General features: G+C 44.1%; 1 protein-coding gene across 1 annotated transcript in view; it reads left to right on the top strand.

Annotated features, from left to right (window-relative positions):
• Positions 1-22,744, top strand: part of rasef (RAS and EF-hand domain containing) — a 110,468-nt gene that overhangs the window by 3,884 nt on the left and 83,840 nt on the right. The window contains exons 2-4 of the mRNA XM_068030017.1: positions 12,926-13,072; positions 13,908-13,998; positions 16,783-16,878. Of these exons, the coding sequence (XP_067886118.1) occupies positions 12,926-13,072; positions 13,908-13,998; positions 16,783-16,878 (334 nt within the window). The remainder of the gene's footprint in view (positions 1-12,925; positions 13,073-13,907; positions 13,999-16,782; positions 16,879-22,744) is intronic.

Below are 22,744 nucleotides of genomic sequence, written 5' to 3'. Positions count from 1 at the left end.
AAAAGGAAATTTGCTGTCTTTACCAACATTCCCTCTGATTTTTTTTTGGATTGCATGGATGATTTATTTAAGTGTGTGGCCCCTTTAAATTGTTTTGCGTGGTCATACTTATGCTAATACTTAAAGGGGTCAAATTGTGTGTGACCTGCGCAGGACCTTTTGGTTACTGTGCAGCTTACAGGGAGCATTGGTCCTTACCTGGTCTGACTTATATGTGACTCCGGACCCACAGCCACGTGGTTGATTCTTAACTGCCCTCAGGAAGATGGCCCACCATCACGTTATCACTGTCGGGTTAGTATAAATGGGTGGTTGTTGGTCGGCACAGACTCGGTGGGCCGAAGGGCCTGTTTCAGTGCTGTATCTCTAAATAAAAAAAATAAATAAAGGGACAATTATGCATGGACATTAAATGCTGCCCTTTCCAGTGATGCCCACATCCTGTGAATGTGCAAAGGATTCTTTATTTTTGATTTAATTTGTTTGTGGCAGTGCTATACTAACACATGCAACTCTTATACTCCATTCTTACAGTTAACCTAAAAAGGGAGTAAACAAATTTTTTTTTAGTGTATCCCATAAAGGAAAATTATTCATATCGCTTAACTGTCCAACAAGCTCTTCACGGCCACTTAGAAGCAATTTCCCTTATACTCAATGCATTGTTTCAAATAGAAACTAGTAGAAAAATGGAAGATAATTAGTTACTTATTTTCCATCCAGATTAATGACATATACTCTTTTTCATTAAACTTTACACAAATGGAAATATTGGAGGACATTTTCCTGGGTCTGCACCCAAGCCCACCTTATTACCTGGATGTAGCGGATATCGGAAAATTGGGTGGATCTAATTGCATACCTATAACAGAATCTGCCCAGTTTTCCTTCCATTTAAATTAATGGAAGATGAATCTCCTGTACAATTCAACTCACTAAATTTTCCGATACTTGTTGAGCCCAGGTAATCCTGTGCACTTGGGTGCAGACCCAGGAAAGTCTCCCCTATAGTAGTTGGAAATACCAGACTTTGCTAAAAGCAATTACTTGCAAACCTGTTGAAAATAAGTAGAAGCTCTGCAACGCAGAATTAACTAGTGACGGTGAACAGTAAGCTTTGACGACATGACCTCAAAGAGCACCCATTCATTATGGTGTCATATTTCTTAATCATGCAAACTTACTAAAGGATTGTATGGCTCTAAGATCATTGTCATGTGAGCTTTAATGTCATATGTTTTCTTTTAAAGAGTTCTCAAAATTTGCATTCACAATCATATTTTGTGAAGCCATTGTACATTTTCATTGTACATTGCTTACAGGAGGAGTGCATTGAGGCATCCTGGTTTCTTGCCATGACTGTTTTTTGTGCTGGGAACAACATGGTCAAGTTTGTTTTGTTTTGGGTTTTGGAGATTAGTTAGTCTGGGATGGGTGGGGTGAGTGATCTGTTAGGGTTGTTGCCCTTCATGGTCAGTAGTTTATGTGCTGGGGGCCTTTTTCTGCTCAATTTTGTGGTGATTATCACAAATTTAATGATAGAAAATGCCCACCAGCTGTAATTTTGATTAATGGGTGTTGAAGTCAAGAAATAATCATGGAAAGAAACTTATCATTGCCAAACAGGAAATTATATCCAATAGTGACCTGCCTGACTTCAACCTTGAGTGGTTCCAGGTAGGAAGTGACAAAAGCATACAAGTCAGTAAGTCTGCACATTGCTTTGGAGTTAGCAGAGTTTCATGCAAAGAAGGCACATATGCATACTTAGGGAAAAGAGCCATCATAGCTTCTATGCACATGGGTTAAATTTTCATCTTTAGTACTCCTGACGCAGACATTAGCTTGAGTGCAGAACAGGATTAGACAAGGGAGTGATTTGCAAATGCCTGTAAGCTGTAATTGTTTCAATGCCTACTGTGAATTTCTTAGAAAATTACATTTTCTACTTGGTTACTTGTGATTGCTCAAAGTGATGAAGTGGGGACAGGAGAATTACTGGTGTAGAAGCAGAAGATTTACAACTATTTTTTGAATGGCTCATGGAATTTTCTTATGGCCATTTTTGTTTTTGTAGAGTGTAGAGACTTACAGCCTGCTTCAAAGGGTGTAGGAAACCCCAAGGAGATATTGATCCCATGGAAATTGCAATTGCAGTCCTTATATCAGTAATCCAGTGTTAAATAATTTTTATTACTATAATTTTTTGAAAGATTTTAAGGTTTTGTAAATTTGTGAACTATTCAAAATACAATACGAATCTGTTTTATTTTACTTTCCTCAATGTAAATTCTGTACTTCTTGCATTTTAGCCATGGGAAGAATTCTGATTCTTTACCTGTTGTCTCACACCACTTTATAATAGAGAAACTGTTCCATGAGCTCTATTTAAGAAGTCCTGGGAAACAGGGCTAGAATTTTTAAATTAAACTCCAGCTCTATGCTTTCAGTCTGGGTCTTAATATATGAAAATACACTTGAAAATGTTTAAACGTTGCAAAAGAAAAAAATTGAACATAAACTTTTCATATGTTCACTGATGAAGATCTTCCACATGCCTAAATTGCATTTACTTTTCTGTGCACATATCTGACAAACCCATTAATTTATTGCCATCTGTTGTACTATAGTTACCTACAATGTGTCATAGCTGGAAATCACTGAGGAAACACTCATCTTCCAGACATTCACTGCCAAAAGCAGAGAGATGTCTACTCATTATTGGCACTTCTATTATCCCTTTATTTTTCTAAAGTTTTAAATTATTTCACTAAATCTCCATTTATTGATTACATTTTACACAACATTTATTTACGTATAACTGTTTAGTACTGGAATACAGTTACATTTGGTAGGTTCCACTTGAGGACTGGCACTTTTAAATTAACAGTGTTGTTGATGGTAAGCTTAGGGGAGAGTACTGAAGCCTTTGACTGCATTCTCTTTAATACAAAACACCCATGCCTGGAAAGTCCACAAAGGTGTTCCTGATCATTTGCTATAACTTTGGAAGATCAGTGAAAATGCTGGAGAAACTGTTAAAATGGTCATTTACACAATTTCTCTAGAGTTTTCACTGACGTTGTGATAGAAGATCAAGAGAACCTCCATGGAAATTTATTCCCTGTGCCTCCCAACTCTGCAATTCCCACAGCACTGAGGACCCTCACCTTTGTGGGCTCTGCAAGCTGCCAGATTCTGTGCCTTCTCAGTCTGACTAGTAAATGTGTAGAGCCAGTTCCAGTGCTTCCATGCACAGTTGCATAAAATAAGTGCAAGGTGTAACATTACACTCAATGAGGTAGGCATTTAAACCATTCTGAATTATGAGATAAAAAGATTGAATTTGGATTTAGTTCAAACTGTACGGTGTCCTATTTTATATTTTTCATTGAAATAAACAGATTTACAGCTGCTTCTAAATTGGCATTCGAAGCAAAATCTTCACTAAATTACAACAATATTCACAGTAAAAGGTGACCAATGTCTTGTAAAACTGTTCAAAATAAGGCTTGTTTTCATAACATTCTTGGCTGTTTTGATAGTTATTTATTTTTTTTATTACACAGTCACAGGGTCACTGGAGCTGTGAGGCTGCGGTGCTAACCATTGCGCCACTGTGCCACCCTAGTAATACAAGGGATTTAATTTACTAATATTTAACATTAACTTGTTATGGATATAATTGATATTTCAGACTTTTTAAAAAGAATAATTGATATTACAATAACATGGCATCAGAATACCATGTAACATAACAATTCATTCAGAACTCAATCTCATTTAAAGATGATTTAAAGAAATGCAGTAATGGTAGTTGGCATTCATATGTGTCACCCTTTTGAGTTGTTACAAGATAATTGAAAAACTTCATTCAACTAATAGTGAACAGTTTTTTTTTAGTGAATCTATCCTGCTGTTTATTTCTGACTGGTAGTTTCAATCAGATTGTTGACTCCCTGGTTCTGGACCATGAAATACACATAAAGAAAGTGGGAAGAATCTCTGATCGTCTGGTATATATAGTGACTGAGGACAAGGATGCCCCCTTGTGTCTACAGGGAAAACAGTCATTGCCATCGACGATTGCAACATTATTTTATTTATTTAGAGATACAGCACTGAAACTAGCCCTTCGGCCCACCGAGTCTGTGCTGACCATCAACCACCCATTTATACTAATCCTACATTAATCCCATATTCCTACCACATCCCCACCTTCCCTCAATTCCCCTACCACCTACCTATACCAGGGGCAATTTATAATGGCCAATTTACCTATCAACCTGCAAGTCTTTGGCTGTGGGAGGAAACCAGAGTACCCAGCAAAAACCCACACAGTCACAGGGTCACTGGAGCTGTGAGGCTGCGGTGCTAACCATTGCGCCACTGTGCCACCCTAGCAATACAAGGGATTTAATTTACTAATATTTAACATTAACTTGTTATGGATATGATTGATATTTCAGACTTTTTAAAAAGAATAATTGATATTACAATAACATGGCATCAGAATACCATGTAACATAACAATTCATTCAGAACTCAATCTCATTTAAAGATGATTTCAAGAAATGCAGTAATGGTAGTTGGCATTCATGTGTGTCACCCTTTTGATAGGTACACATTTTTGTGCTGTTTTATAGTCTGCTAAAAGCATGGCATTGTAGAGTAGGAATGTCAGTGCTGCATTCTGTTGTTGTTCCCACAACCATCGTGGATACATTACCCCAAATATTTTGTTATTTTCTCTCTTTTGTTGGAAAGATTCTCATCTGTAAGCCTTTTAGATATCAGTTATAAAAATTACAATTAATATCAATGTAGTATTGTTCTTTCCATTTCAGACATCTTCAGAATACTGGATGAGTTACTGGCTCTGATAGTGTCAATGAACTGAATTAATGCCAAATTTAATGCTGCATCATATTTGGGTTCTGACTGTATTTCATGTAATGATAATTTGGGTCCCTAATAGTCAGCTTCAGTAACTTCTTGAGGCCGTTCTGCTGAAAGTACGTTCTGCAGATGCAATGATGGTGAAGCTGTCAGTGTACGCTGTCATTACTGTGAAACGGACAGCAACTTCTGGCATCGGCATATGCGCAGTTAAAAACGGAAATCCAGAAGTTATAGACAGCGATTCCCCATTCCTCCACAGGATGTGCTGTTGAAGTCCTCGTAGATGGAAATCTTAGAAATCATTTGATTTAACATAAAATTCCACTTTTTACACTGTTGTTTTGCTGTAAAACTCTTGAAAAGTCACGCCTTCATAAATAAGGTATAACTGGATTTTTAACAGCATACTAAATCATAGTTACTACCAAATAACCTCTTTGACCCTGAAGAACTAATTTGTATTTGTGGAATGTCAAATTTCTCCATTATGATAAAAAAAATCCGTAGTTTTTAAAAAATAAAAATTATAGCCTGAATTTTACCTGGTCAAATCGGGCGTCCTCCGAGGTGGCTGAGGCAAAAAATGGCAGGCGATGATGTTGGGTCAGGTCCCCAATGCCATGACGCCCAATCCCCATTTGATGCAGGCTGGACGGCAGGCGAGATCGAGGCGCCGTTTGCCGTCCGATTTGCAGCAACTAAGGGCCAATTGAGGTATTGTACAATCCAATTGACAGCCATTTTAATAAAAGCAAAATACTGCAGATGCTGGAAATCTGAAAGTGCTGGAGAAACTCAGCAGGTCTGGCAGCATCTGTAGAGAGAGAAGCAGAGTTAACGTTTCAGGTCAGTGAGATTTCATCACAACTGGCAAAGGTTAGAAATGTAATAGGTTTTAAACAAGTAAATGGGGGTTGGGGGGGGGGGGTGGATAAGAGAACAAAAGGGAAGATATGTGATAGGACACAGGACTGGAGGGATTAAACTGACAAGGTCATGGGACCAAGGCAAAGCGAGTGTGCTAATGGTGTGATGAAAGACAAAGCATTAGTGCAGAGGGAGTGTTAATGACAGAATAATGAACAGCCCGAGCCAAAAGCACAAACATGAAAAAAAAAGTAGGTAGGCACATGGTTAAAAAAAGGAACAAAATAAAATAAAAATGAAAAAGGGCCAGTCATGCTCTGAAATTTGACAGCCATTTTATGTTGGCTTTCACATTTTACGTCTGGCAAACGAGTCGAAGGGGGAGTTGGGAACCCGGCAGCTTTAGAAGAACGGCAACCAGTTTGTCTGTGAAGGAGTTGGAGGTACTGAATGTTTCATTACTCTCTGTTAGATTTGTGCGCTGTTTGAAAGTTTGGGGCTGTTTTTTGCTGGTTCACCAGGGTACACCTGAGTGAGTGAAACTCCTGGTAGGGCCACAGCATCACTGATTCATTCTGTGTAGGGGAGGAGGAATATGTGTGCCTGTCCTTGCAGCAGGCTGCAAATAGCTGTCCACATAACATCTCTGGGACACTGCAGCCATGGGAAGTATCCACTCTGGAGGAGGCTCGTCTAGTGAGGAAGACTATGCCACAAGGAGGGACAAGAGGACAGGTGACCAGGGAATTAAGCAACCTGCTGGCCAAGTGCAGCCTGGTAATGGGGGAGGGGCAGAAGGTCACAGACTGCGCTGGGAGAAACCACCTGTGAGGAGACGAGTCTACCCAGCAGGCAGGATCAACCGCCTTCGGTTGAGCTTTCTGCAGACGTCAGTGTGCCAGTGTTGAAGAAGACAGCGCCTGTCCTGAGAGACTGTCACTTCTTTATGTGAGATGTTGGCAGTAGAGGTCACTTTCAACTGCGTGGGTGACCCTCCAGTGCCAGTCGCACTAAAGCTAACAGTCGCTCTGAACTTCTATCCTTCCAGGCTTCCACAGGAGACATGTGCGGAATCTCGCAGTGATCAGCACTGCATAAAGATGGTAACTGATACCATATTCAGGCATGCCAACCAGTTCATCAAGTTCCAGACAGACTCCACCAGTCAGGCCGAGAGCGCCAGAGGCTTCAGCACCATCACTGGATTCCCATGGTCCAAGGCGTGATTGACTGTATACATGTGGCCATTAGAGCACCTACAGGTCAGTCAGGGGCCTTCATTAATCGAAAGGGGTTTCACGCAATGAATGTGTAACTTGTCTGTAATGTAAGAGTATATTGCAGGTGTGTGCTCATTATCCAGGAAGCACACAACGCATTCATTCTCCGGAGCTCCCAGGTGACAGTATTACTCAGCTCCCCACCCGCCCCCCGCCCGAGTGCCTGCAAGGTTGGATACTTGGCGACAGGGGTTACCTGCTGAAGACATGACTGATGACACTGGAGAGGAATCCACGGAATGAAGCAGAGAAACACTACAATGAGAGCCATGAGACCACCAGAGTCACCACTGAACAGACTATAGGTCTTCTGAAAATGAGATTTAGGTGTCTGGATCGCTCAGATGGTGCCCTACTTTACTCGCCAGCAAGGGTATCTCGCATTGTTGTCATCTGTTGTGCCTTTCATAACCTGCCGCAGCAGTGGGGGGAGGCCCTGGAGGATGATGACATTATTCAGCACGAGGCATCCTCAGATGAGGATGGTGAAATGGTTGAGGATGAGAAGGAGGGCATGCAGCCATCTGAACGGTGGGGGGAGGGAGCTGGAGGTTTACAGGAGTTGAGTGCAAGGAAGGCCTGGGAGGCTCTAATACTCAGACATTTCTTCTGAACAGAGGCTCATCACCCAGTGACTGACATGTCAGACTGAAATGAGGCGTTCACATCATCTGGAAGCGCCTGCAGGTGCTAATGTCAGCTGCAACAGCCCACCTGTCTCACATGTGTCACCTCCCCAAGTCGACATCTCTTGCAGAAGAACAAGATCACCTAAAACATCTTCATTAACTTGAGACAGATGAAAATGCCAAGTGAAAAATATAATAGTTTTTGTGTGAAGTATAACAACAAATAAATATTTACAAATTGCACCAGTGACCCCTCAGTGCAGTTATTGTGATTTTTTTGAAAAGTTTGCAAGTGCTCACGCATGTGGACGACCCCTCGCCACCAGCCATGGCAGAGGCAGGTGACTGTTCAGGCTGCCCCGTGACTTTGGATGACCTTGGCGGGCGCCCTCTGCCTGCCCGAAGCCATGCAGGCCCCGGCATGTTGAGGTGACCCTGAGCTGTCTCAGGACCACCCTCTGACACCCTGGGATTCTGAGGTGCTGATGTCACTGGCAGAGGGGACAAGGAGCTGCTGAATGCCTCAGGAGCACCCTCAGAGGAGCCCCCTTATGCATCCTGCTACTGCTCCTGTGCCCTCGCGAGGCTCAATTGGACCTCCCTGCTGACCTCAGAGGGATCAGCAGCTTCTGGATGTCGCAAAAGCCTCGTCGACAGCTCACTAAGGCACTGCTCCATCGAGCTCACTTTCTCTGTGAGGTTTTGCAGGGCCTCCAGGATCAGGCCCTCTACAGCAGCTGTCAATCTGTCAATGGAGGAAGCCAGATGCACAGAGGACAGGGACTGTGTGTTACTCATGGCCTGGATGGAGATCTCCAAAGTCCGAGTCAGAGCACGCAATGTCTCTGGTAACTCTGCCAGATCTCCACGTACCGCACGCTGCACCTGCAGCACCTTCCACCGAATAGATGTCATCAGAGACTCGTCATCAGCTTGGGGCTCAGCACTGGCCTGGCCTCCCACAGTGCTTCGAGTGTCAGAGGCTTCGGTCCGGCGTTGCTGGCACCAGGTTGTGACCATGAATCCGAGGATGCACACGTCCCAACCGAAGGCAGGCACTTGTTGCAGGGAGAGGATGTGCCGCTGCACCCTCTGAGGTCCCCTTCTCCTCAGAGGTGGACAGACGCGCCCCGGAGACGCTGTCTGGCCGCTGCTGTGTTTCACCTGCAGGGGAATAAAGAATGATAAGTTGTGATCAGCACTCCTGACTGAAGGACATGTCTTTGACTGCAGTATGGCCACATGTGTGTGACTTTGAACTTGCGAGCGACTTTCACTGCTTGATCCAAGCCGCCCACACCCTCACTTCCCCCTCGACCCAACTCTGGGGAACTCTTCTTCCTGGCTAGGTGTTCCAGTCTCACCATTGGCTACTGAGTGTCCTCCGTCCTCCCCTGCAAGCATCAATGCCTCCTCCTCCACACTGGTGAGAAATGCGAGGTTGGCCACTCCGCCACTGGTCCGGGCCCTTTCTCGGGCATTCTGTGCCCTCTTCTCCTGTGGAAACACATGGCAATTAGTTCAGTCCCTTGACTTGAATGAGCACCCGCCCAACCTTTGTGCTGAATGCTGCCTCTGGAGCCATTGCCATTGAAGTGCACGGTTGGCACACCTCTGGACCATTGTGCATCTCAGATGTGCCTACCATATGGTCCACAACAAGGCTGCAGCTATTCACTGCAGATGGGTGGCTTCGACTTTGCAGCATCAGCACCCAGTGACCTGCCTGTATTAGTTCAAAGCTGCGATGACTGTGGAATGCCTCTTACTCAGGCAGAGCGCAGATGGTCATTGACCTGCTTGCGGCACTGCCATGTTCTCCTCACAACCCCTCGGCTACTGACCTCCTCCGCAACCTCCAGCCTCCTCCTTCTCACTGCTGGGAAGAGGACCTCCCACCTTGCCTCAGCCGCCTGGAGGAGGATATGCAGAGACTCTTCCGAGAACCTGGGTGCTATTTGGTTGCCTCTCTCTGCCATTGCTGCAAGCGGGTTCTGGTCTGTCTCGGCTACATTAATGTTTACTGAATGGGTGCCCCTTTAATTCCTGTTACACTCCTTTCACCTTCAGGCAGTTCTATTCCTTCTTCTAATATGCTGCTCCTCCCAATGTCCTCCTTGCTACAGGTAAGCCTCTCAGAGCCACTGAGGTTGCTGAAAGCCCTTTTAAATGGCTTTCAGCACCTTCTTCCAGCTCTAGTTCCACCCCCGCCGACGCTCACCTTCCCGCTGGCACGCACCCTTTTTGGACATTAATACGACGCCGAGCCACTATTTGGTTAGTTTAACGCTGGATTGGGGCGGCAGCTAGGCGCAGAGTGGAAGGGACTTCGGCACCCACTCTGCCTCCCAGAACATGGAGCCACTGATAAAGGTAAAATTCAGGCCTATATTTTTGAAAATCTGTTCATGATATTTCATCTTTTACTTTAATCCCATCTTATGTCCCAAACTTTATTTTGCCCTCTGTAAAATTATTATTAAAAAAAGTGAAGAGATAATCGCTGCTTTTTACTTCCTGGTTTGCTGTCTATGGGAATTCGTCAATATGATTAGCTGCTTAGCCTGCATGATGGCATGACTGCTGCTGGATACTGGAGATCCCCTGTAGCTGACGGCGGAATTAAATTAATGTAAGGAAAGGTGTATTCTGTGCCACAGAGATTGCTAGATCTTTGTGTGTAACTTTCTTCGAGGTCAGGGGCGAGCACTGTCACATATCTGCTGACTGCAAAATCCAGACCATTGTTATCTCTCACTGCTTAAATTTATAAAAAGTATTTCAAACATCTTCAGAGTGGATAGAACAAAACTAGGTGAATGCTAATCATGTTTCCATGTAACTGTTTTCAACAGGTACTGGTATTTAGCCATGCAGATCCCTGGATTGTTCTAATCTAGTTGATCTCAGATGGGGCACTAGCTGTGGTACCATATTTGATTTCTGTGTCCTTAGAGTAGGGAGCAGAGGATCAGCTAGGGTTCACTAACAATTTTTCAGTTTGCTTAGCTGTTCCAGTTAGGTGTTGGTCCAAACTAGTGCTTTTAATCTTTGTGTGTGAATTGTGATCCCTGCTGGAAAATCTGTGTGTGAATTGGATGAGGACAGGATTGAGCCCAGCTGTGACACCTTATGGTCGATATTTGCAGACACTCACCGTCTAGCTCACCTGAAAAATAACGGCTTGAATGAAGTACATGAGAGTCACAACTGCCCAGGGAACCACATTGCAGCATAGGTTTTACATTTAAGAGAAGAAGGGAGAAAATCTGAAGGAAAGAAAAGTTTACCAAAAACTTTTCCAGGCATCCTGTCAGATTCTACAAAAAGCACTGTCTTTTGAAGATGAAATAAGGAATTCAATCAAAGTGAGTTCAATGTTAGTTACAAGAGGAGGTGCATCTAACTGTTTCATTAGGCACTTCTTTTGTGGTGACAATTGATAGCTAAAATCTACTGAGCCTTACTTAACACAGCAATGGCAGACAAACATAAAGGCTGAAATTTTATGCCCCCCACAAGATCAGGCCGTTCACCCCAGGCCACTTAATTGCCACTTAAGGGCCTCATCCCACTGCCACTGGCATTTTACCAGTGGTGGGTGGGCCCTCCGCCATGAGGGGGGATCACCCTGGCGGCTTCCCTGCAGTATTGGGGGGGTGTGGGTGGGTCCTCCTGATCAGTCACCCTGTGCACCACGGAGGGCTCCCCCCACAGCACAAGCCGCTCCTGCTGGAGCACGTCACTCCCATCACCCCCTTCAACCGACCTCCCTGCCTCTCCGTGGCCTAGCGGACTGTCCCCGTTGAGGCCCCATACAATTACCTTAATTCCGGGGCCTCCTCCATTGTTGCTCCTCTCGCTGGGATGCAATCCCAGCAGTGGCCACCGTTCCTGGTGGCGCTGCTGGGACTGAAGAGCTGCCAGCTCGCTGATTGGCCGGCAGCTCTTGGAGGTGGGACTTCCTGCCTCAGAGGGGTGGAAGTATTGTCCAAGGCCAAATAAGGGCATGGGCCACGTAAAATCACGGTGTGGCTTCCAGGCACAGCAGAGGCCAGCTCGTCCCTGACTTTCTGGCCGGTGGACGGGGCCTCTGCCCTGACATAAAATTCCGGCCAAAGTTGAAACAAATCTCATTGTTTTCAGCAGTATTAAATTCATTGCATTGCCTTTTAAATGAGACACTTTAGAGTACATTTTTAAAGCTCTGCTCCCAGGGCAAAGCCTTGCTAGAAAAGGAGCACAGATTAGAGAATTAGGTGTGGAGATTCATGTGCCCTATATGCAGTGCTACCAACTTTTCAGTGATTAATTTTAATAATCAGACCATTTGGATTGCTGCAAATTGAGCATACTAACCGTTGCTCCCAATTCTAAAATATGTGGGCTTGTCAAGCGAGTCTCCACAACAAAGTTTGCCCTCGAGTCTTTGGAAGAGGAGCATCAAAAAGTCATTGATTTGTGAAAAACGATTAGCAAATTACTAAACTAAGTAATTAATAATTACTGTATGAATATCCATTTTCACTGTAAGTTCACCAAACTGAGATCTGAATTGGTACCATTGTAAATCAGATCGCCAAAGGGGTAGAGTAGATGCTGGACCCAATATATTTCCATTATAAATTGCCAGTGAATACATGACTTGAATTCCCCTCCCTTCGTCTCCCTGTACCAGTGTAACCTTTTCCTTCCCTTTTTTCACTACCCTCTTTCCTACCAGAATGTCTGCAAGTCTTATTGACAGTTTTACGAATTCTGGCATGTAGCATGTTCAAACAGTGTTGCAAACACGGAGCTATCCAGCACCATAAACAAGTGAGTTCCGCTAATCTGTATTTCCATTTCCATGGTAAGCTTGATTATGATGCCAGGTCTCAGCGTTTGGACAATTCCTAACTTGGCCCAGTGGAAAGCAGCTTGGATTGAGATATGCTTGTTCCTTTAATTCCTTTCCATCTTGTTCATTGTTAACATGGCATTATTTCATTTGCTAAGTTTAAAGTGTGTGTCAAAGCAAGGGTGTCAGGTGCTTGGCGTGACTCCTCCAAATGTTGGACATAAAGCAAAAATTTGTTAAGAGATTCATACGTAAACAGCAATGTGTTAACAGATACCAAACACTGCTGAAATATCTGAAATGTGCGGGGCCAGAATGCAGGTAATGATGACAACATCACCATCTGACAGTGTTTCGGAGAAGCAGCTTGTTATGCCTTATCTTTCATTCATTGTGTTTCCAAACAGACCTGAGCGGGTTGCTGCCCTTTATGAGAACCTGCAAGCAGTAGAACCCAGGCTGATTCGTCAATATGAATGTGTGATCAAGAACTTTGTTCGAGATGTTACATTGCAGAATGCAGAGTTGGAAAAACTAGCCCACACAGTGAAAAGGTAAGAATAATTTATAATTAATATTACAAGGTAGATCTTTCTCTGTTGCGAATGGACGTAGGAGGATTCTTCCAGGCAGCCTGGAATCACATAACAGAGCTTTCCTGATTTTCAGTCTATTCATTTAAATGGATGGAAAATCAGATAGAATCCATTATGCGCATTTGATTCTTCTCGCTGTTTTTTTTCCCTGTATGTGCTCTGCTTGTGCAATTATTTATGCGAAAGAAGCAACAAGAGGAAAAACTTTTTCACGCAGCGAGTGGTTAGGATCTGGAATGCACTGCCTGAGAGTGTGGTGGAGGCAGGTTTATTCAAGGCATTTGAGGGAACTGGATTATTATCTGAAAAGACTGCCTTTCCTCTATGCATTCCTCCTAGCTTGATTACAATGCCAGGTAACGGAGTTTGGACAATTCTGAACTTGGTCCAGTGGAAAGCAGCTTGGATTGAGATGTGCTTGTTCTTTTAACTCCTTTCCATCGTGTTCATTGTTAACACATGGCATTATTTCATTTGGTAAGTTTAAAGTTTGTGTCAAAGCATGGGTGTCAGGTGATTGGCATGACTCCTCTAAATGTTGGACATAAAGCAAAAATTCTGAAAAGGAAGAATGTGCAGGGCTACGGGGAGAAGGCAGGGTCGTGGCACAAGGTGAATTGCTCCTTCAGAGAGCCAGCACCAACATGATGGGCTGAATGGTTTCCTTCTGTACTGTCACGATTCTGTGATTTTTCCCATCTGACGCAATGTTGTAATCTCTAGACTCAGATGAAGTAGGTGAAGCAGATTGTAGAGTGTCGGGCTCTATTATATTGCTACTTATTTGTTTCAGGACACAGAATGAGGCTGCACAACAATTGAGTGAGCTCGAGGAGGATATTGATCAGCGAATCAAGATTGCAGTTCAGAACTGCCAAAAAGAGGTGAGATTGTAAGGAGAATTCCATCTCTTTTCAAATAACGGCCTTGATTTTGTTGCTCAAAACTGCAAACTCCTTGTTTTAAAAAGCAGGATGAGAAATATAGCTGTAAATATAGAAAAAAATATTCCCCAGTTTTATCTATCAACTAAGTGTAGCAGGATTGTAATTATGTCAAGGGTAACTTTCAACTTCACCAGTGGTGTCAACATCAGTCACTTCTGAACATCTAAATGAGGTACAGCACAGCTAAACACAAAGAGTAAAGAATTCAGGCTCTGAGATTCTACCATGGGATAAAACACGTGGACATTATCTGAAATTTCTCTCTCCAGTAGTGGAGTGGATTGCCTGCCCATTGTAGAACTCACCAGCTTTTCATCCCATTGTACTCAGCCTGCTTTACTGGGTTGTTGCCCAGACGGTGAAGTTGAAAATAACCCCTGCGCTTTGTAAATAGGTTCTTGATTTTATTATACTTGGTGCAGAGTGGAAATCATTTGCCATTGAATTTTAACTCCATACTGCAATGCACTAAAGTCCTGAAATTCCAAAATGAGATTTAAAATAAATAGCTACATTTGCTAAAGTATTGGAGAGAGAAATTTCAGACAATGTCCATGTGTTTTATCGCATTCTTTACTCTGTGTTTAGCTGTGTTATACCTCATGTAGAAATGATTGATGTTGACAGTGAGTGCCTGAAATGGAAAAATGTTCCATTCCTCAGTGCCAACATCCCTCGCCTTTAATGAGCCTGAAATTCAGAAAAGGACACTTATAGCAACCTCTTCATAAACAACACTGTAGTTACTGTGGTTTGCATTGCATCGGGTATTGCTTTTTCACAGCAAGAGTGTGCCTGGAAAGGCAACAATTTTTCTTTAATTATTTCACGTCTGACTTTGACATCCTTTGTGTTGGAATTTTTAACAGCAAACCGTACTGGAGAAAGGCAGGGCTGGTAAAATAAAAAAATAAAGCGTCGTGTACAATATGATTTGTTAAATATTTACTTTCTTATTTATGACCTTCATCTGTAGTTACCTTAAGCACACACCTGTGTCCTGGCCCCATCTATAATATTACTAGATTCAGCAATCACATGAATGATCCTTTCTCTGTATTTCCCATATGAATGGTATTCAGTAAGATATAGAATCCTACATTGTTTTGATTGGTAGGCTGACTATAACTCAGAACATCAGTTCACTTCACAAGTCAGAATTGAAAATATATTTCATTGAGGTGCACTGAGTACTATATATTGATCAGTTTTTGGGTTCAAAATAATCATGTTTTTCACTTTATAAAGCAGGGAAGATGTTACATAGTATCACTTGGACCATTGCAATGCAATCACTAAATAAGGACAATATTTGCATAGTTTTCAGGCCACTGCAGTAAGACAAATATACTTAAGTTGCTTCTAAATTACATTTGTGACATATAAAGGAGAGTCCATGTAGTTTTAACTTGGACAGATAGCTCTGTATATTTAAAAATAATTGTGCCTGACCTCAGATTTTGGGTTCAAGTGCTTTAGAGAGAGTATCTATTAAATAAACAAGTGGGTCAGAACCACTGGCAGCTCTGTATAATTGTATTTTTCTTGAGATCTGAGGTATGAATCGCTTCACATTTGTAGTGGAATAGTCATGTTGCTGTGGCAACAAATTACATAATGGAACCACTACAAAGCATATCATTATCTCAGAGTTGGGTGGCACAGTATGTCAACTTGTGACATTTTCACTTCTGATTCCTGAGTTTAAATCAAGCCTACAATGATGACATGAAAGTCTCTTTCTGGCTGTAAGGGCGTTCTGTGAATTGAGTTTAGGCAGTCTTAACCCAATTGTATTGTGTGAAGACCTAGAGCATGAAACTGTTCCAAATTTATACTAATTAAGTAAGCTTGTAGTGAAGAGTAAAATAATTACTGATGAGAAATAAATTGTTTGCATTAGTTTTCACTGAGGAGGTGGATATTAAGTGCAGAACTCTTTTACAGAGGTTATTATTCAAAGAAAAATGGTTCTAAACAATTTACTCAAATTTAAGCTAATCATCTCACAAGGATCTGGAGTACATTCGAGGATTCCTCCGGGTGCTCCGGTTTCCTCCCACAGCCAAAAAGACTTGCAGGTTGATAGGTAAATTGGCCATTATAAATTGCCCCTAGTATAGGTAGGTGGTAGGGGAATATAGGGACAGGTGAGGATGTGGTAGGAATATGGGATTAGTGCAGAATTAATATAAATGGGTGGTTAATGGTCGGCACAGACTCGGTGGGCCGAAGGGCCTGTTTCAGTGCTGTATCTCTAAATCTAAATCTAAAAATAAAGATTCTGAGGGAACTTAGGGAAGAAATAGCAGAGGCGCTGACGATGGTTGGTGAGGACCTGCTCCAGTGTCTTTGACAGTGCTATTAAGAGATGGGGGCCTGTGCCAGTAATGTTCAGGAGTAGGAACCTGATGTGAGTCCTCAAACTGTGGTGTTTGAGAGTTGGGACTTGCTGCAAGGCCTCTGACATTGTTGCTCATGGGTGGCTTCACTGTCTTGCCAGTTGAGATATAATTAATACTTATTCTCTCTTTTGTGGAAAGCACATTCTTCATAGAAGAAGTGCAAATTAGGAGGGGGTGTCATTTCTTTGACTGAATCACAATGGAATGGATAATACTAACAGAAAAGTTTACAGATGAGTCTCTTAAGGTTTGAATAGACAATATTTGTTATGTAATGTGACATATTTCATTTTGATATGGCCCAAACCTTTTGCAGGAACAAAGAAAAGCCGAGCTTGCTCGCATTAATCAAAAACATCAATATGACGCTAACGTAAACGAACTCCAGCTAACAATAACAAAACTGAAAAAGGTAAGGGATGTCTCTGAAGCTGATTTTAAAATAACATTGGAGAATGCAGTCTGAAGTCAATTTTGATCTTTTTTGCATGAAATTGGCATTAGTTTTTAAAAAAGCTTTTTGGAAAACATACTTTTCAAAAGGGACTTTCTAGGAACAAGAAGTGGACATTACGCTCATGCTGCCATTTGAGGTTGAACGTGCCATAAATTAACCTGGAAACATGTTGACCTCTTGTCCTCTTTCTAAATAGAGGCTGTGAGGTCATAAGAAGTCTGATATTCTGGGACATGAAGCTTGGGAGGAAACTTGGTGAAATCCTCTAATTTCAAAGCTCCGACAACTGTGCTGTGGCTGTACTTGTGATCTGATTTACCCTGTGACAGTTCCTGTCTATTGTGGATGAGAGGGGTAAATTCTCCTGTGCAGATACTATGATTTTCAGTGTTGTTTACTTTAGCCAATCCAGCCACTCTGTTGATCCCTGCTGGTGTAGTGGCATTGCTTTGGCTTTGTTGTTTTTATTGCAGATATTGCACTTTCACGTTCATTTGCCTCTCCGAGGGCTTAATTTTTCTGCTTACCAGGAGGTCCTGCCACTGGGGCTGCAAGAGGGCAGTGACCTCACTTCAGTCAGCAGAGGGACCCTGGGGCAGCATATTGCCAGAGGTGGCCAATTAAGAGGCTGCCCCCGGGGCCACCCCTCCAATTAAGGATGCTGGTCTGCCCCCAGGAGCTGCCAGCCCAGTCAGAGGGTTGGCCGCCTCACAGCATCATTGCTAGCAGTGGTCAGTGCTAAGACTGCAGCCCCAGGGAGAGGGCACCTAAGTGGCAGGGTACCCTTTAAGGCAGGTGAGTTGGGTTGGGGATGCTGGGGCCAGGCAGGCAGGGCCCGGCGATTGGGGGTGGGGTTGCGTATCGTGGTGCACTGGCAGTGCTTTTGCCACGGTGCAAACATTGCCGCTGAGGGGGCCTGTCCATGAACCATGGAATGCTCATAAAGGAGGCCCCCCCCTCCCACCCACCCTCCAGAGCCCTCCGCTGGGAGGCTGACAGTGTTTACCAGACAGTCTCCCCATGTAGTGGCGGGGCCTTCTGATGCAGGCAAAATGCCTGCAGAGGTGGTAAGAGGCCCTTAATTGGCCATTTAAATGGCTCAATTGGCTGCCAGTTGGTTGGCTGTGCCGCCACATTTCCCACTGCTGGCAATATTGCCATGGGGGCTGGAAAATCTCAGGCTTCCCTCCCGACACCTTCCCCCGCCAAATTGCCAGCCCTCCAGTCTCCCACAGGGTCTCCAATAGGCCAGGAGAATTCATCCCCTACATTCAGTTGTCAGGTGTCGGGGGGTGGAGACACATGGAGCTGGATTTTGAAAGTGGCGGGTAGCTTGTTAACATACTTAAAAGGCTATTAAGGCTAATTATCAGAGGCCAACAGGATTTCAGTCAGCCTGCGGGCCCTCCAAGGCATCATAGCTCGATAGATGCCTGGAAGTGCCCTCCTGGTGACAGACTGGGGTGCAGCACTCCAGGATCAACATGAGGTCCCGCCCCTCCACAGCCACCATACTTACATGGTCACAGCTGCAGCCACAGGCCGCCCTTTGTAGGGGCTCGCCCTCCACAATGGTGGTCTAGCAGCTGTGGCAATTTCTTTTCTAAATGTTTATAAAAAGTGCTGAGAGGGCACCTCCATCTTGAGGTGCCCTGTCTCTCCCTTACCTGCATTGGCAGGCTTCCACTTTGTCAGTGCTGGAGGGCCTGCTTCAGTTTCCACACAAGAACACACAAGAAATAGGAACAGGAGTAGACCATATGGCCCATTGAGCCGACTCCGCCATTCAATATGATAATGGCTGATTTTGGGTTTCAACTCCACTTTCCTTCCCGCTCCCCATATCCCTTGATTTTCTGCAAGACCAAAAATCTATTCCTTTTTTTTTTATTCATTCATGGGATGTGGGCAACGCTGGCCAGGCCAGCATTTATTGCCCATCCCTAATTGTTCTTGAGAAGGTGGTGGTGAGCTGCTTTCTTGAACCGCTGCATTCCATTTGGGGTAGGTATACCCACAGTGCTGTTAGGAAGGGAGTTCCAGGATTTTGACCCAACGACAGTGAAGGAACGGCAATATAGTTCCAAGTCAGGATGGCGTGTGACTTGGAGGGGAACTTGCAGGTGGTGGTGTTCCCATGTATTTGCTGCCCTTGTCCTTCTAGTTGGTAGAGGTTGCGGGTTTGGAAGGTGCTGTCTAAGGAGTCTTGGTGCATTGCTGCAGTGCATCTTGTAGATGGTACACACTGCTGCCACTGTGCGTCGGTGGTGGAGGAAGTGAATGTTTGTAGATAGGATGCCAATCAAGCAGGCTGCTTTGTCCTGGATGGTGTCAAGCTTCTTGAGTGTTGTTGGAGCTGCACCCATCCAGGCAAGTGGAGAGTATTCCATCACACTCCTGACTTGTGCCTTGTAGATGGTGGACAGGCTTTGGGGAGTCAGGAGGTGAGTTACTCGCCTCAGGATTCCTCACCTCTGACCTGCTGTTGTAGCCACGGTATTTATATGGCTAATCCAGTTCAGTTTCTGGTCAATGGTAACCCCTAGGATGTTGATAGTGGGGGATTCAGCGATGGTAATGCTGTTGAATGTCAAGGGGAGATGGTTAGATTCTCTCTTGTTAGAGATGGTCATTGCCTGGCACTTGTGTGGCGCGAAGGTTCCCTGCCACTTATCAGCCCAAGCCTGGATATTGTCCAGGTCTTGCTGCATTTCTACATGGACTGCTTCAGTATCTGAGGAGTCACGAATGGTGCTGAACATTGTGCAATCATCAGCGAACATCCCCACTTCTGACCTTATGATTGAAGGAAGGTCATTGATGAAGCAGCTGAAGATGGTTAGGGCTAGGACACTACCCTGAGGAACTCCTGCAGTGATGTCCTGGAGCTCAGATGATTGATCTCCAACAACCACAACCATCTTCCTTTGTGCTAGGTATGACTCCAGCCAGCGGAGGGTTTTCCCCCTGATTCCCATTAACCTCAGTTTTGCTAGGGCTCCTTGATGCCGTACTCGGTCAAATGCTGCCATGATGTCAAGGGCAGTCACTCTCACCTCACCTCTTGAGTTCAGCCCTTTTGTCCATGTTTGAACCAAGGCTGTAATGAGGTCAGGAGCTGAGTGTCCCTGGCGGAACCCAAACTGAGCGTCACTGAGCAGGTTATTGCGAAGCAAGTGCTGCTTGATGGCACTGTTGATGACACCTTCCATCACTTTACTGATGATTGAGAGTAGGCTGATGGGGCGGTAATTGGCCGGGTTGGATTTGTCCTGCGTTTTGTGTACAGGACATACATGGGCAATTTTCCACATTGCAGGGTAGACGCCAGTGTTGTAGCTGTACTGGAACAGCTTGGCTAGGGGCACAGCAAGTTCTGGAGCACAGGTCTTCAGTACTATTACCGGAATATTGTCAGGGCCCATAGCATTTGCAGTATCCAATGTCTTCAGTCGTTTCTTGATATCACGCGGAGTGAATCGAATTGGCTGAAGTCTGGCATCTGTGATGCTGGGGACTTCAGGAGGAGGCCGAGATGGATCATCAACTCGGCACTTCTGGCTGAAGATTGTTGCAAATGCTTCAGCCTTATCTTTCGCACTGATGTGCTGGGCTCCCCCATCATTGAGGATGGGGATATTTGTGGAGCCACATCCTCCAGTTAGTAGTTTTAATTGTCCACCACCATTCACGGCTGGATGTGGCAGGACTGCAGAGCTTAGATCTGATCCGTTGGTTATGGGATCGCTTAGCTCTGTCTATCGCATGCTGCTTACACAGTTTGGCACGCCTTAAATGTATTCAATGATGGAGCATCCACAACCCTCTGGGGTTGAGAATTCCAAAGATTCATAACCCTTTGAGTGAAGTCATTTCTCTTCATCTCAGTTCTGAGTGATTGACCTCTTATCCTAAGACTGTGCCCCCGTGTTCTAGATTCCCTGATCAGTGGGAACAATCTCTCAGCTTCTATGCTATCAAGCCCTTTTAGAATATTGTATGTCTCAGTTAGATCGCCTCTCATTCTTCTAAACTCCAGAGAATATATGCTTAACTTACTCAGCCTCTCATCATAGAACAACCCCCTCATCCCAGGGACCAATTTAGTAAATCTTCGCTGCATTGCCTCCAGTGCAAGTATATCCTTTCTTGAATGTGGAGACCAAAACTGCATACAGTATTCCAGGTGCGGTCTCACCAAAGCCCTGTACAATTTTAGTAAGACTTCATTATTCTCGTACTCCAATCCCCTTGCAATAAAGGCCAACATGCCATTTGCCTTCCTAGTAGCCTGCTGACCTGCATGTTAACTTTGCGCATTCCTTGTACGAGTACCCCCAAGTCTCTGTAAACATCAACACTTACCAGTTTCACATCTTTTATTCTGCATTTCTATTTTAACAACCAAAGTGAACAACTTCACACTTCCCTACATTATACTCCATTAGCCATCTTGTTGCCCACTCACTTAACTTGTCTATATCTCTTTGCAGCCTCTCTATATCCTCCCCGCAGCTTACCTTTCCACTGAGCTTTGTATCATCAGCAAACTTAAATACATTACTCTCTGTCGCTTCATCCAAGTCATTATTATAGTGTGTAAATAGCTGAGGCCCCAGCACTGATCCTTGTGGCACCTCACTATTCACTGCCTGCCAACTTGAAAATGCCCCATTTATGCCCACTCTCTGCTTCCTGTCTGTTAACCAATCTTCTATTCACGCTAATATATTAGCCCCAACACCATGAGCCCTTATCTTGCCTGTTGATCTTTTCTGTGGCACCTTATCGAATGTCTTTTGAAAATCCAGGTATACTACATCTACTGGTTCCCTTTTATCTATCCTACTCATTGCATCCTCAGAAAACTCAAATAAATTTGTCAAACAGGATCTCCCTTTAGTAAAACCATACTGACTTGTTCTCGTCATACTATGCTTTTCCAAGTGTAATGTTAAGACTTTAATAATAGTTTGCAGCATCTTCCCAATGACTGATGTTAGGCTAACTGGCCTGTAGTTCCATGTTTTCTCTCTACCTCCTTTCTTGAAAAGTGGTGTACCATTTGCCAACTTCCAATCTGACGGGATCATTCCTGAATCTAAGGAATTCTGGAAAATCATAGCCAGTGCATCCACTATCTCTGCAGCTATCTCTTTTAGAACCTAGGATGTAGGCCATCTGGTCCCGGGAACTTGTCATATTTTAGTCCTTCAAGTTTCTCCAATACTTTTTCTCGACTGATATCAATATCCTTAATTGGATGGCAAGCACCTCCTCTGCCATTAATTGGCCTTTTATTCAAAAATCACGGTGTGCAAGTCATGCCGATGCCATGCAGTGTCGGGAACTCAGAAATTATCCTGACATCAGGGTTGCGACCAAAAAATGAAAATCTGGCCCGTGTTTCCTTTGTGTTGTCCTGGGACTTCTCCAGAGTTGGAGAGTGGAGTGTCTGGACCTACAGCATTGATTTTAATGGAAATTAAAGTCAACGGTTTAAAAACAGACAGCTGATCGACACCATCAGTTTTACATCCAGGCAGCAAGTCTACCCTCTTCTGGCTGCTGTTTTGGACAACAGGCACAGAGCCCTACATCCAGTGGCCACTACCAGCCTGGCCTGCAGCTCTCCCCAACTCTGAGGTCAGGCTCCTGCCAGAGAGCGGGTCTGCACTGGGCACACGCTGGGTCTATGCCAATGACATGATCCCAAATCCAGGCGGGATCAGGTCAGGTGCCACACACTTGAGTATTCTGCACCCGACTAACATCCTGGCCCAGAAGAAGGAAGAAGAGTGTAACCTTGGACTTTTTAGTA

The sequence above is a fragment of the Heterodontus francisci genome, chromosome 4 (genome assembly GCF_036365525.1).
Source record: "Heterodontus francisci isolate sHetFra1 chromosome 4, sHetFra1.hap1, whole genome shotgun sequence".
NCBI classification, from domain to species: domain Eukaryota; kingdom Metazoa; phylum Chordata; class Chondrichthyes; order Heterodontiformes; family Heterodontidae; genus Heterodontus; species Heterodontus francisci.
This window is presented reverse-complemented; position numbering and strand designations above follow the sequence as displayed.